This window comes from Brachyhypopomus gauderio, unplaced genomic scaffold (assembly GCF_052324685.1).
Source record: "Brachyhypopomus gauderio isolate BG-103 unplaced genomic scaffold, BGAUD_0.2 sc168, whole genome shotgun sequence".
Lineage (NCBI taxonomy): Eukaryota > Metazoa > Chordata > Actinopteri > Gymnotiformes > Hypopomidae > Brachyhypopomus > Brachyhypopomus gauderio.
This window is the reverse complement of record NW_027506989.1, coordinates 57,665-73,395: the sequence shown is the minus strand read 5'-3', so window position 1 is coordinate 73,395 and position 15,731 is coordinate 57,665. Positions and strand designations below refer to the sequence as shown.

The window sequence follows — 15,731 nt, the reverse complement described above, 5'->3', positions numbered from 1 at the left end:
TTCATACCATCTGCAAATTTGCAAGTGCTCCTCAGTATATAGGACAAACAGCATGTCTGATCTATCTCTCCATGTTCCTCCGTGGGATATCTCATTAGTGTGAGAATAAGGTAAGAAAACGGGAAAATGTCTGTTCCTACCACTACAGTTTCACTGTGCACTGCAGTGATAATCCGTAAATGTACCCTCTGGATGGGGTTGCCCGTCACGTGATCTAATACTTCGTCAGAGAATAGGTTGCCTTTACGAGCACTAAAATCCTGCATTCGGCGGTTGTTTTGCGCCAAAGCGACAATAATCTGTTCTCGTCGGAGGCTTAATCCATGATGTGGACTTGGCAACCATTTAGGCGCATTGAGAGCGAGTTGGAAAAGGTGAGTTTGCCTTTAATATTTGTCGCAAATTATATATATTAGGCCATACACCTATATGAAAATACTATGTCAATACACTGTATATTGCTGATGAGGTAATAGGTAAAACCAAAAAGCAGCAAATATTTACTATGCGGTTTGAATAAAACGCCCCCAAATGAGTACAGCTAGCGACGGTACTATGAATGTATCTTAAACGCAGTCCTAGTTCATTGTCGTTATCTGGTACAGCGCATAAGGATAATCATAAGACTGCTTGGTGACGCCGTTATGAGTCGTTATATTTATTCCTGTACAGATTATATACTGCTCTGTTATTATTTATTCTAAATACACTAATACTGACCACATACCAATGGATGTAGTCTATGTAATAATTGAATATGTCAGTAAGCACAATAAAAATGAAGGGGCACATTGAGATATCATTAAAATTCAGTGATCATCGCATCCTTGTTGCCATGACGGCTGGGATGTAGTCTCATCCTTCATTTGCTCTGGTTACATACGCTCACAGTTAGTTTGCGTTACCATCCTTTGTGGTCCTCTTTTAAATCAGCGATTAAATACCCATATTGGCCGTTTTGTCATATCGAAGAGCTGATTTTACCGTGGTTGACGTGCTGTGACGTAAGAGAGGATACCGACAGGGCTCGGTTTCGTCTGTTTGGGCAGACCGTATTTCTCGCAGAATAGAGCGCGAGCACGACCGAGCCACAAACGCTTTTGTTCCAATCTCATTTCGCTCATTGTTGTTATTGTTTTGTTGTTTTCCAACAGAAAACCTGGACTGTTGAATATTGACCTCTGCTTGTATACGAAGGAAACTAAAAGGAATATGCCTTTGTTCCAAGAGATAGTATTTGGCATTTTAAAATAAAAATGAATTGTATTTTTTATGATACACACGCAGAGTAGCCTATAATGGCCCGATGACCTGTAATATTATTCAGTAACACACCCCTGCTAGTAAGACTCCTCAGGTTCTTCTACACATTTCTTCATTCAGAAACAAAATGGAAGACACATTCAAAGACGATATTCGGACTAATAATGTCCAGGGACTATGAAGAGGTGGGTTTGCTCCATGGTTCCAGTTTTCTTAAATGGCCATGTGTATATTCTGATGTGTATTATGGCTGTTTGCATGCACACACACATATGCACAAAGACACATACACACTCATTTACATAGTGAGTTCTTAGAGCATTTTCCCCCTACAACACTGCTATTCTACACTGCTAAAATAAAGGTTTAACGATAATCATTGTTGTGCTGTGCTCTAAAATGTTACGTTTTCCAACGTTTTTAGCATCATACCAGTATTTAACGACTCCTCAAAGGGTGTGTTGGTGTTAACACTCTGCAACCTGCAGCAGACAGCTGAATTCTTCTCTCTTGTGTTGGGCAGCCTGGTCATTCAGTAGGGATGTTGGCTGCGGTGGAGCATGGGCCTGTCCTCTGCAGTGACTCCAACATCCTCTGCCTCTCGTGGAAGGGCAGAGTTCCCAAGAGCGAGAAGGAGAAGGCTGTGTGTAGGAGGCGCTACTATGAGGAAGGGTGGCTGGCCACTGGGAACGCCAGGGGTGTGGTTGGCGTGACGTTCACCTCCAGTCACTGCAGGAGGGACAGGAATACCCCACAGAGGATTAACTTCAACTTAAGAGGCCACAACAGTGAGGTTTGTGTTTCTCAACATTTGCCTTTCATACAGCTACACCTTCATATTTTAAAAGGCCATGTGGTGCCTGATGTATTAGAAGACATTGATACAGCCGCTACCAGCTGTGCACTAGGCCGCATTAAAAAATTGAGTGATGAGTCCCACTGAAATGGTCGCTGGAGAGCTGCTGTGTGTGCGCAGGTTGTGCTGGTGCGATGGAACGAGCCCTTTCAGAAGCTTGCTACGTGTGACATGGAAGGGGGCATATTTGTGTGGATCCAGTATGAAGGCCGATGGTCTGTGGAGCTGGTTAATGATCGGGGGGCTCAGGTAGTGTGACACACCTGTGCAGTGGTTTAAAAATCACAATTACATGGCAATGACAGATAAAGTATAAATGTTATTGCATGTCACAAGGCAAACAATGGTCACTGCTAATCATTGCAAATTTTGGCCATTCTAGCAATTTAATCAATTGCAATGTGTTAATGTTTAATGTGTGGTCTGTCTTTTAGGTAAGTGATTTCACCTGGTCCCATGATGGCACCCAGGCTCTCATTGCCTACAGGGACGGCTTTGTTCTGGTCGGCTCTGTCAGTGGTCAGAGACACTGGTCATCTGAGATCAACCTGGAGAGTCAAATTACCTGTGGGATATGGACCCCCGATGATCAACAAGTAAGCTGTCACTGATGGCATATGACGTGTTAGGGTGGGTAAAGTTTATGCCTGAACATGATGAGTTTACTTTCTGTGTGCACGCACACATAGGTGTTGTTCGGAACAGCAGATGGTCAGGTGATCGTCATGGATTGCCATGGGCGCATGCTTGCACATGTCCTTCTGCACGAGTCAGATGGCATCGTTGGCATGTCCTGGAACTGCCCGGACTTCCTGGTGGAGGACAGCACGGAGAGTGACACGGACTCGGACGACAACATGCCGAGTCAAGGTGAGAGCTTCCCATCACTGCATGCATCACAAATCAATTGTTGTTGATCAGGATGGTTTTGCTGGTATTCTTAACCACACAGACAGGTTTGTAAAAGCTTGGTCAACTGTGTGTTTTGTGTTGATGTGCCATTCAGTTCACTGTAAAACTGTCTTTGCGTTAAAGTGCGTAATGTGAAGCCCCTGCTTACTGTGAGCTTCATATCTGGAGACATCAGCCTCATGACCAACTATGATGACCTTTCACCCCATGTTATCCACTCAGGACTAAAAGGTAAACCGCACTGACCTTTCTGTAGATGCAAGGAACATGGATATGATTTATGGCAATATCATGCAATAGTATTATAATTTCCTACCATCTTGTTTTGAATTTGGGGGATTATGAGTAAACAGCATTCTGCTTTAGCTTTAATCTAGTTGTCAGACTAGTTGTCGACCTTAATTTGCAACAGATTGCTCAATCCCACATAATCCACTGTTCTTGTCCAGATGTGGAGGTGCAGTGGTGCTCTCAGGGGGACTTGTTAGCTGTGGCTGGGATGGAGAGGCATGGACTTCCTTCTGACTCAGCTTGTGCCTCCATTATGAGAAATGCACTAGTAAAGTTCTATAATGTTCAAGGAGAACACATATACACTTTGGAAACGCCAGCCCAGGTGAGACCACAAAATGGTTCTTCTTTTCAATAGTGATGCTCAGATTTTTTACTAAAATCGAAAACACTTATTTGTAGAAAACACATGTGAAATGTGTCGCAAATAACCGGCGAACCAGTACGCCAAGACCTTGGCTCTCTTCTAATTTCAGCGGCCTATCACCACAATCTGCTGGGGCCACCGGGACTCACGGCTGTTTCTGGCGTGTGGGCCGGCGTTGTATGTAGTGCGGGTGGAGCACAGGGTGGCCAGCCTGCAGCTCCTGTGCCAGCAGGGCATAGCCAGTGCCCTGCGAGAGGAGAAAGACGTGGGCAAACTGAACATGCCCTCCCTCCTCTGTTCGTACGTTACCAGCGCATTCATCCCAACTATAAAGGTAGTTGACGTGGGATGCTGTTTAATGACTACATCGTTCTTGCTATTGTTGCGTTGTATTCACAACATGCTTTCTTATTGGATACTAGGAGTGATGTCATAAAACAAAAGGAAGTAAGGGGAGTACTCTGGGTGGTAGCCCAGGTCTCACTTTCATGTACTTGTTGACGCTTATTAAAGAATTGAATTCTACATATTTTCTCTACTATCTTGTCATGACTGTAATAGGCAGTGCATACTACAATATCTTAATTGGACACATGTACTCTACAGCTGTGCCTAATGGCTATCAATCTTTTTCAGTCAGTTGTATGGACTCAGAGGTTTACTAACTAATTACTTTTTCCTAAATTGCATATTTATATAAAGGGGCAGACGTGTGTTTGCATAAACTGTATTTACAAGTGCATTCAGAGTATGAATGTACAGTATTAAATGCATGCACTTAATGATACTGCGTACACACAGTACAGGACACGTTACAGTAAGTCTGTTGACTTCAGAGTACAATAGAGACATGAATAATGGTGCATTACAACTTACAATTGGTTGTAAAATTCACTGCAACCTATTGGCTACAGCTAGAGTATGTGAACCTAATTAAGTTATCACTCAGTGTTCATGTCAGTCATTACCCAAAACATCAGATGTTATGATGTTAAAGCAGGTAAAAAAGAAAATAATTAACACTTATGTGTCTTTCACCTACAGCCTCCAATTCCAGATCCAAACAACCTCCGTGACTTTGTCAGCTACCCCACAGCAGGGAACGAGAGGTTACACTGTACCATGAAGCGGGCGGAGGAGAATCCTGAGGCGGGAGGGCCATGCTACACCCTCTACCTTGAGCACCTGGGAGGGCTCGTCCCCATACTCAAAGGCCGCCGCATTAGCAAGCTGCGCCCAGAGTTTGTAATAATGGACCCGAAAATGGACAGCAAAACAGGTTTATGTCTGTTCTCACTCTTCTTTACTGGCATCCCTGACACATCCCTGATCTTTACAACTTCTTCAGTGTAATGGAAACTCAGCAGAATTCTTATTGCAAATATATGTTCACATCGCCCATGTGCTCTAACAATTACTCTGACTACATCCAATTTGTCCTACTAACTCCCTACATTGCCTAGCTCTGCAATATTAAGTCGCCCTGCTAACATGTAATGTCCTACATTGCCTAGCTCTGTCCTATTTAGTCTTCCTGCTAACCTGTAATGTCCTACATAGCTTTGCTCCACCTTTTAAGTCTTCCCTGCTAGTCTGTAACATCCTGCATTGCCTAGCTCCGCCCTATTTAGTTTCCCTGCTAACCTGTGACATCCTACATTGCATAGCTCTGCCCTATTTAGTCTTCCTGCTAACCTGTGACATCCTACATTTTATAGCTCCGCCCTATTATGTCTCCATGCTAACCTGTGACGTCCTACATTGCCCTGCTTCACCCTATTTAGTCTCACTGCTAACCTGTGACATCCTACACTGCATAACTCTACCCTATTTAGTCTCATTGCTAACCTGACATCCTACATTGCATAGCTCTGCCCTATTTGGTCTCCATGCTAACCTGTGACGTCCTACATTGCCTAGCTCCACCCTATTTAGTCTCCCTGCTAACCTGTAATGTCTGGTTCTGGACCCCTAGCTGTCCCAAAGTTCAGACTAATCCATCTTGGGGGGATGTTTTTCATGGCACCCACATTATGGAACCTTTTTATAGTTTCATAGATTTTGTTCTTTCTTATCTCGGCTTAAAACCTTTCCATTTGAAAATACCTTAACTGTTCGTGACACTCCAGTTGATATTACAGAAATTCCAGCTTTCTCTGTTTATATATTTCATATTTGTTCAGTCACCTTTAGTATGAGAAATGTGGTACATAAATTAAACTCATTATTAACATAATTCATATGACTGATTGTTCATACACCTACACAAACGTCATGGATGTTTATAAATTTGGCTTCTTTTTCAAAGCTAATGTGAATTTTGTCATTGAATTTCAGATGAGGTGTGTGTGAATGGTATGATGTCCTACATGACTGACAGCTGCAACTGCTCTGACTCCAGTGACATTGAGTTAAGTGATGAGTGGGTTGGAAGAAAATCACCCAAGCTTTCCAGAGGCAACAGGTCCCCTAAACTTCCCAGGTACAGCTGAGCAGTGCAGTGATCCATCCACTCATTGTCAGGAGGATGATACAGTGAAACATTATTGCAGTTCTCTCGTTTTAACATGAAAATCTCCATTTTTATCTTTCAATAGCACCAGTTATCCTTTAGATTGTGTGAATTCCATTGTTAATCGGTCAATACATGTCCCAAATTACATAATGATAAAATAATGAGCTCACAATGCTAACAGACGTTAAGTACATTTTCATTCACTATTTATTAATGACAGCATATATAACTGAATATTCAGAACTGCTGGTAAACAAAGGCAAAATCAGGTAGTAGATTGCAGAGAGGTACATAAGGTTTCCAGAGACACAAGGTGTTTAGGAGAGCAATCCTTCATCAGCTGTGGAAGCAAAGTGTTTCAGGAGATATACCGGTACATTACTCACAAAAAATTAAGGATATTTGGCTTTCGAGTAAAATGCATAGAAGATGTAAAAAGTTCAAGCTACATTGATTTTCTATCATGAAAGTAGGGTGTTTAAGTAGAAGCATGCAATCGTGATTACCTCATCTCAGGATTTATTGAAACAAAAGCCAAACAGTGGTGGGCATATTTAGTATGACCAGATCTGAGGACACCTCAGCGGTGGGGGCATATGGGGGGGGGGGGGGGGGGGGGGGGGCATTCATTGAGGTTCTTCTGGGGTACAGAGTTTACGAGCCTCTACACACCGATTCAGCTGATTCACATCTGGAGAAAGTGTAGGCTATACCATCTGAGGTGCCCCAGTCTCCAGCAGCCGTTCCCTAATGATGCGACCTCGATGAACTGGAGCATTGCCATCCATGAAGATGAAATTAGGCCTGTTTTGTTCATGCAGAGACACAATGACTGGATTGTTGATGTTATTCAAGTACAGTAGTATGGGCTTATCGCTGTACCATTCACAAAGTGTAGTGCAGTTCTGTATTGACTATACACACCTGCCCACACTAACACCACCTAGTCATCTGGTGACAACAGTAGCTGATGTAGTAGAGTACTGCTCTCCTTAACATCTCCAAAATATTTGGCGGCCAACATTTCTGCTCAGCGTGAATCGACTGAACAGAACTGAGGTCTACCGATCCCTTGTATAGTGTAAAGACGCTGCTACCTGTGCTTGGTGGGGTGGTCAAGTACCCTTGCAGGTTGTCTAGCATGCAGACCACTCTGATGTGTCAAATGGTTTGACAAAACATTTGGGTGCCTCTTACCTCTCTGAAATGTGCCTGGAGTTGTGTGGCATTCATCATCTGGTTTCAAAGGGCTCTGTTCACAATGAAGCAGTCATCAGTGTGGGATGTAGTCAAAGGACATCCACTCCTATGCCTTTCTGTGACTTCTAGTGTCTCTGTATCTCTGTTGCAACCTGATGATGACACTCTGTGACACTCTAAGCTCAATGGCCACTTCTGTCTGAGAACATCCTGTTTGAATCCTCACAATGGTGAGGTACTGTTGATCAGTTGTTAGGTGTTGTTTTGGTCTCATGATGTCAAAATGTGAAGAGTATGATGAGGACTGTTTAAAAACCAGTTTTAATTGAATCAGGAAAGTTATTGGTTGATTCATGGATAAAACGCCTGTTGTAAATTTTGCTGTTAAGCTCTTTGTTGGAGAACACCAAATTGTGCATAGAGTACTGAAACATTGAACAGCTGGACATGTATATTCAAACATTTAGAGAAGGTGACATTAAGTTCACCTGAAAAGATTAGAGTGCATTTATGTTTCATCCTGACATTTCATCCGAAAGCCACATATCCCTAACTTTTTGTGAGTAGTGTATGTGTATGAACATACAAGAGATACTGTACATTTGTGTGAAAATACACATTTCCTCTGCTCCTTTGTGTTTACATTTTGTTTCACCAGAATCAATATGGAATCACGAAAGTCTCCAAAACTAGCTCAAACATCACAAGAAATGTCCAGATCACCAAGATTACCAAAGAAACCTACCATAAGATCTCCAAGTCTGACCCGCAGGGAGTTTCCTATAGATGGAATAAGTGAGGTATGAGAAATGTCGTTTCTGTTCTGAATTCTGTCCTTTTTTGGCAATTTTTTTTTATAAACACATAACATTTGTGTTTTGCCTTGCAGCATAGTTATCTGGCTCAAGTCACATCTAATATTTGGGGTACAAAATTTAAGATTGTAGGACTTGCTTCCTTTTTGCCTGCAAATTTGGGAGCAGGTAAGTCTTAGATCAATGAAAAATGAAAATAAAAAGATATATATATATAGCTGTGCTTCACTGATTTCACTACACAGTTCACTACATCACTGATATCACTAATGTATTAAAAAATCTTGATTTTTTACAGTTATTTATAAAACCAGTTTGCTACACTTGCAACCACGTCAGATGACAATCTATCTACCAGAGGTCCGTAAAATTTCCCTGGATTTCATGAGTCTGCCAGTCTTCAATCCCAACGTGTTCAGTGAAGATGAAGATGACTTACCAGGTAAACATTTGCTGAACACATTTTCAATATACAGTATTAAGGCTCTGTAAATATAAAATTCTGTGACGCTAATATGTTTTGTTTCAGTGATGGGTCCTTCAGGGGTGTCAGCAGATAACCCTCCCTGCACAGTTAATATTCCTATCGCTCCCATACATAGCCCGGCTCAAGCCATGTCACCCACACAGAGCATAGGATTGGTCCAGTCCCTCTTGGCCAATCAGAATATACAGCTTGATGTCCTGACCAATCCCACGGCCACTGCAGCCGCTGCAGCGGCAGCCGCAGCCAATGTAACGGTCCCTGACCATAACACAGACAGCGTAACTGCACAGTACACCGTGCCAACGAGATACTCCAGTCCGGGGCAGGTCATCTTCAGCGGACTAGAAATGGGGAACCTGTTGAGTGGAACGCTTCCTCCACCTCCACATCACCTTCCACCTCAACCCCATCAGCAACGCCAACAGCAGCAGCAGCAGCAGCCAGAGGACCATCATCCACCATCTAAACATCAGCAGCAGAGTCAAACGCAACAGCAGCACCTGAAGTTGCAACAGCACCAACAGGTGCAACACCACCAACAGGCACTGCAGCAACACCAACAGCACATGCAGCACCAGCAGCAAATGCAAACGCAGCATCATCAACAGATCCAACAGCACATACAACAGCAGCAGCACCAACAGCAGCTACAACAACAACAACACCAACAACAACAACAACACCAACAACAGCTGCAACACCAACAACAGCTCCAACAGCAGCACCAACAGCTGCAACACCAACAACACCTGCAGCAGCAACACCAACAGCTGCAACACCAACAGCAGCTCCAACAGCAGCACCAACAACAGCTACAACAGCAGCACCAACAACAGCTGCAACAGCAGCACCAACAACAGCTCCAACAACAACACCAACAGCAGCTGCAACACCAACAGCAGCTGCAGCAGCAGCACCATCAGCTGCAGCAGCAGCAGCTGCAGCAGCACCATCAGCAGATGCAGCAGCAGCAGCTGCAGCAGCACCATCAGCACATGCAGCAGCAGCTGCAGCAGCAGGTGCAGCAGCACCAGCAGCAGGTGCAGCAGCAGCAGATCCAGCAGCAGCACCACCAGATGCAGCTGCAGCACGAGCAGATGCAGCAGCAGCAGCAGCAGCTCCGCCAGCAGATCCAGGAGATGAGGCAGCAGCAGCAGCAGCTCCAGCAGCAGCACCAGCAGATACAGCAGCAGCATCAGCAGATGCAGAGGCAGCATCAGCAGATGCAGCAGCAGCTCAAGCTGCAGATCACCCTGCCTCCTCCGCCACCTCCGCCCTCCGGATACGCTCCCATCTCCGTGCACCAGCTCCAGATGATGCCGCAGGTCCCTCACCCGGACCAGCCGCAGGACAGAGGGGAACAGACGCACGCCCCGAAAGCCCCTCCCAGGCCGCAGTCGTTCATCGAAAGCGACGCCTCCCTCGAGATTCAGATTCGTAAGATGAACCCTCCGCCCCCGTACCCGGGCACGGTGGTGTCCACAGGGGCAGGAGCCGCCGCGTCCCCCGCGGCCCCTCCGGGCCTGATCGGCGGCGGGGAGAATGCTAACACGCTGTCGGCAGACCCGTGCCTGACTAAGGACGAGTTCTCTCTTCATCCAGTGGGCATCCAGTATCCGACTCCTTTGGGCTATGAAAGGATCACAACTTTTGACAGCAGTGGAAATGTGGAGGAGGTGTGTCGTCCACGTAGACGTCTTATACGGAACCAGAATGCCTACGGCATGCAAGGAATGGGTAGCTCGGCTACATTGAAAGTCACCTCATCCGAAAACAAGAAGGTCCAGCTCCCTTACAGCTCGGCAACCCTCAGTCGCCTTTCTGTGCCTCGGTACTCTATACCAAGTGGAGATCCTCCACCATACCCCGACCCGGCTAACCAGATCAATGTCATCAGGAGTCCGACACAAAGGATCGACGGCAGCCTCATCCATGCTACTCTGCGACGTGATCGTAGAGATACATCTCTGAAGGTTCCTCAGATGGTGGACACAGCAAGGACTTTGCCAACCAAGTCCAAAGTCAACAGTGCTCTTACACTGTCTTATCAGCCCAGGATCCCTACAGCTTTGTACACCTGCACACAGTGCAGCAGCAACAGCAGCAGTACTAGTGTGAGTGTGAGTGGCGGTGGCAGCAACAGTAGTGGCATCGCAGGTGGTACGGTGGTGCGGCAGGATTTTCCCCCTGGCAAAGGGGCCCAACACAGTACCATTATTGTGCACTCCAAAAGCACCTCACCTCTAGCTTCACAGTCATCTTACAACTTGCTGAGTCCAGTTGACAATAGCAGAGACAGGACTGTGTATATAAACTCTGCCTTTACTGAAGATGAGACTCTCAGTCAACAATGCCATTTGGAAAAATCAGTGCGCCACTTAACACTTGGGGATGTCAGTTTAACTGTGAAGCGGCCACCTCCCTACCAATGGGACTCTCCTGCTTCGGACCAAATATGGATGTCCCAGGATCAAAACCTATTGACTAGCCCACCCGCACCTCACAAAGCGCCCCCGCTTTTGCCTAGTCAAACACAGTACTTGGACATAACCAGACTGCCTTTCGTCCTCTCAACAAAACCTCCGTCCAGTCCCAGTACAATGACCCTGCCATCAGCTTATCAGATTTCACTTTCACCCTTCCCTCCCAATGTGGGACACAATGGACCTCAGCTTCAGTCATTGCAAAATCCTCCACCATCATGTGGGCCCACTGACATAGTAACATCGGTCCCATTTAGCCAACAGGACCCAGCTCTTGTCCTGCCCCCTGGTTATGCCAATAATCTGGCGAGTCTTGCCTGTTGCCCACTACCACCTATGTACCCTGGGGCTAGCTCATGCACCAACCTTCAGCTTCACCCAATGGCCTTACATCCTTGGGGCACTTACAGTGCATGCTCTCCCATGCAGGACCACTCAGCAACTTTACCAAGTAAGATGCATCCAGGCCTTGAGAAGCCTGTTCTTTCACCACCTCCAGCACCTCCTCCACCTCCACCCCCACCTCCTCCTCCCCCTCTACCCCCTCCACCACCTCCAGCTGAACTCATGAGCCATCAAAGCACCTCAGAGGTCTTAGCTGACTCTGGTGAGAGTTTTCAGGAACAGTCATCACTTAATGAGAGCCCAGTTCCACAAGGGGCAGACAGGTTCAGCAAAAAAAGTCGCAAGAGGCTTGACAGCAGGGCAGAAGAAGCAAACATGTCAACCATTTCGGAGAGTAAATCAAAAAAAGACGGCCGTGCACTGTCCGACTTCAACTCGCTCATCTCCAGCCCACGACTTGGAAGCAGAGAGAAGAAGAAACCTAAAGGTCAGAAGGAGCAGTTGAACAAGACCAAAAAGTTGAGTAGGACCACAAACGAGTTTCAGGACAGCTCCGAAAGCGAGCCCGAACTTTTCATTAGTGGTGATGAGCTGATGAATCAAAGCCAGAGTAGTAAGAAAGGTTGGAAGAGCAAACGTAGCTTGCGCACATCGAATGAACTGGAGGAAATAAAGTGCCGCAAGGCAAACGAAAGGGAGGACCGGGGCCTGGGAAGCCAGGGGTTTGTATATGTCATGGCCAACAAACAGCCATTGTGGAATGAAGCCACGCAAGTCTACCAGCTTGATTTTGGAGGCAGGGTGACACAGGAGTCTGCCAAAAACTTTCAGATTGAGCTGGACGGACGACAAGTAAGGCTTTGTTTAGCGTAATCTTCATTCTTAATTCATGCAATTATTACACATTAATAATTATCACAACTTTTAAAAATATTTATCTAATTTTGATTCAAAATTTTAAAGGTTTGTACTTGAGCTTTGGCTAATTTTAAATGACTAGCTTGGTAACAAAAGTGCAAGTTTTTGTTATGACATAAATTTGATCTCCTGTTGCAGGTAATGCAGTTTGGCAGAATTGATGGTAATGCATACATCCTGGATTTCCAGTATCCATTCTCAGCTGTGCAAGCATTTGCTGTCGCCTTGGCCAATGTGACTCAAAGGCTTAAATAAAAAAAGAACTGTTACAGCCATCTTGTTCAAAGACAACACAGTTAATGTTTGTGGATTGTGCATTGTAGGAAAAGGAAGTGCAATGCTCGGCGTTGCCGCAATATGGCACTGCTTGTGTTGTGTTGGGTCAAACAGGTTATAGTCAGGGCAATTTGGTTAGCCAGATACGCATTTTCTTTAGAGGCATTAAAAGGTACAGAAATGGTTGAAATAACCATGTTAAGCGCTTGTGGTCATCTTAAATAGGTGAAAAAAATCAACTATAAAGAATGCAGGGCCACTACAAAGAAAATAAGGGGCAAGTGAATGCTGAAAATACAGCTAGTACAGATCAGTTCCTAGTTATAATTTTTATTTTGTGTGTATGTGTATATGTTTCATAACATTGATATTTGGAAGGCTAAATAATGATGTGCATGCAAGACAAGTAACAATTCTGTTACCCTATTCTGATAGGATTCCCTTACTTCTGTTACCCTGTGCTGATGAGATTCCCTTAATTCTGTTACCCTATTTTGATAGGATTCCCTTACTTCTGTTACCCTGTGCTGATAGGATTCCCTTACTTCTGTTACCCTATTCTGATAGGATTCCCTTAATTCTGTTCCCCTGTGCTCATGGGATTCCCTAACTTCTCTTACCCTGTGCTAATGGGTTTCCCTAACTTCTCTTACCCTGTGCTAATGGGTTTCCCTAACTTCTCTTACCCTGTGCTAATGGGTTTCCCTAACTTCTTTTACCCTGTGCTAATGGGATTCCCTAAAGATTTCTAAGGATGTTTGCTGCAGTGCTGCAGGTTATTCAACTGTATTATGAAATTGACAGATTGTTTGCAATTGCGTACAAAGAGGAAATGCCAAGGGTGAAAATAACTTATTTAAACTGTTCTATCTACAGTATCTCACTTAAGTAAGACTTAATTGTCCTACACCAGGCATTTCTAAGATTCTGTTTTTTTGTTTTGTGCCATTACAATGAATGGGTCCACTGCCTTGATAGTTAATAGTTGTCCTAATTTGTTTTCAGTGTCTCTCATTCCATTTTTATGCATTATTAGCACACTTTGTTATGGCAACAGTTTTCTGTCCCTGTACAAATCTTGAATAGATGTATGAATATCATGAACCTGGGATGTTAATATCACATGAATCACTATAAAATGTACATTTTATCATACCTATAAATCGATAAATATCACCATATGATATAAAATGTAAACAAATCACCTTAAGTAAATATACGTTTTGAACAGTATGTTCACAATGACACTAATACAAAATGTATTGTGTTAATTTTTACAAAAAACACCTCACTGTGTAAACTGAAATACCTTATAAAGGATACCTGGGTAGTTTTAATAGAGATGATGCTCATTGTGAGCAAATCATAGTAAAACCGGCTGCTGCACTGATTGCTGGAGATTGGACACCTTTCTGGGCAGGAACAGGGGGCAGTAACGTAGAACACTACATTGGCAAAGTGATTCTTCACTGACATTTATAGTCTGGTTCCAGGTTTTTCCGTATCTGGAAAGCTGATCTTTGGTATACTGATTCTGTATCAGTCAGGAAAGAGAGTAAACATGTTTATTATTTTGATTTATTTGCCATTAAGTATGCAATTTTCCAGCTGACTCTTTATGTAATTTTATGGAACCTATTTGGTTAATTTCACATATTCCTTGTAGCTAAAAATTTGCTGAGAGTCCCTGAAGATGGTTGCTATGAGCATTCTGTTCTTGGTGTTGTATATGCTTTGATGATTTGCAAATGCAGCAATTTCTAATTCTATTATACTGGAGTATGCAGGCCCAGTCTGAATTGTGTGGAATGTAAGGCTTTTACTGTGCTGTTGCTTTAGTATTGTTATGTACAATAAACCATGATGAGCTTGTTATATTAACTCAAGGATGTTTCTCAAAAAGTAGAATGTGCGTGCAGTAGGTTAATGAGCCAACAGAACGAATCACCGGAATAAAATCAACTAGTTTGAAGACACGTTTATTGATTATGTATATTTCATTTTTGCAGTATATTTATGGCCCTTATTAAAATGCAGCTAGGATATAACTGCCACGCCTATACACCACTAGAATGCCCTACAGCTGCACCCTTTTGCTTATCACAAGACTAACAACCTTCTACACAGTAACTACTCTAGCGAACACAGTGATGTCATCACGTGGGAAAGGTCGAATGACGCAGAACGTCGATGGGTGCAGCCAGATGGGGCGGATTTAGGTAAACTCTTTAAATCATGCAGGAAAATGCATAGTGTACTTGGATCTTGTAGACAAACTCACAATCTGATATTGACAGGTTTTATAGGTGTCACAAGTATTTTCCTTTTTATGTAGGCTACATAAGCCTTTCAATAGACAAAACCACTAGCCTTTGGTATTAGTTTGGCTTGGCTGTGTGTGTGGTTCGCAAACTACGAAACAATTAATGTTGGTTTGTGCTGCGCGGTGTGTTAGATTTAGGGTTCACACACATAGTGTGGGAACCCTATTGTAATTGTTAGGGCACATGACTCAGAGGTCACAGGTCAAAGCTGGCCACAATTGTGCAATAGGGGGCGCTATAACATGGGAAAAACTGTTTCTCAGAAACCATTAGTCACATCAAGCCAAAACTTTACAGGCATCATCATGGGGTCAAGTGGTATCAAGACACACAATGATGACCTCATCACTCAAAAAACATGGCTGCCTAAGCCAATTAATTTTAATTAGAAATATAGCCGCAAGCGGCGATTGGAGGGTTCACACAACAATAGGCATTTTGGCCTCAATTAGGCAAAAAGAAGCACAAAAGGTCCTTTAGACCTAAAAGTGAAAAGAAGCTGTTTTAGTGTGAAAAATGCATAAATCAATCAATGTGCAAAAAAAGATACAACAGAGGCACTAAAGGCCCAAAAGGATCTAAATGAATTGTATTGGTAAAATTATTTAGATCACAGAACTAAATCACAATGCTGAGATCAGCTTTGTGTGTGTTTGTGTGGTATTTCATGTCAGCAGTA

The 15,731-nt window shown here is 43.9% G+C and overlaps 1 protein-coding gene across 2 annotated transcripts; it reads left to right on the top strand.

Moving 5' to 3' along the window:
• Window positions 1-33: 33 nt before the first annotated feature.
• LOC143501292 (tubby-related protein 4-like) lies at window positions 34-14,663 on the top strand. 2 transcript variants are annotated; one of them, XM_076994938.1, is made up of 16 exons: window positions 34-374; window positions 1,384-1,448; window positions 1,787-2,056; window positions 2,240-2,368; window positions 2,554-2,715; window positions 2,809-2,989; window positions 3,155-3,262; window positions 3,481-3,647; window positions 3,799-4,023; window positions 4,734-4,968; window positions 6,027-6,171; window positions 8,063-8,204; window positions 8,294-8,387; window positions 8,518-8,661; window positions 8,749-12,386; window positions 12,591-14,663. In XM_076994938.1, the coding sequence occupies exons 2-16, from the start codon at window positions 1,428-1,430 to the stop codon at window positions 12,705-12,707; spliced, it is 5,778 nt and encodes a 1,925-aa protein (XP_076851053.1). In that variant the 5' UTR covers window positions 34-374; window positions 1,384-1,427; the 3' UTR covers window positions 12,708-14,663. The 2 variants fall into 2 exon arrangements, with proteins under 2 accessions (XP_076851053.1, XP_076851052.1); XM_076994937.1 differs by having other exon boundaries at window positions 35-374; window positions 1,155-1,448.
• Window positions 14,664-15,731: the final 1,068 nt, after the last annotated feature.

What these genes read in the sequence shown, in the direction of transcription:
- LOC143501292 (XM_076994938.1), top strand. Translation starts at nt 1,428, where the DNA reads ATGTCCAGGGACTATGAAGAG. An exon ending in GAAAATGGACAGCAAAACAG is followed by an intron (nt 4,969 to 6,026) that starts GTTTATGTCTGT and finishes ATTGAATTTCAG; the next exon opens with ATGAGGTGTGTGTGAATGGT. An exon ending in AGGTCCCCTAAACTTCCCAG is followed by an intron (nt 6,172 to 8,062) that starts GTACAGCTGAGC and finishes TTGTTTCACCAG; the next exon opens with AATCAATATGGAATCACGAA.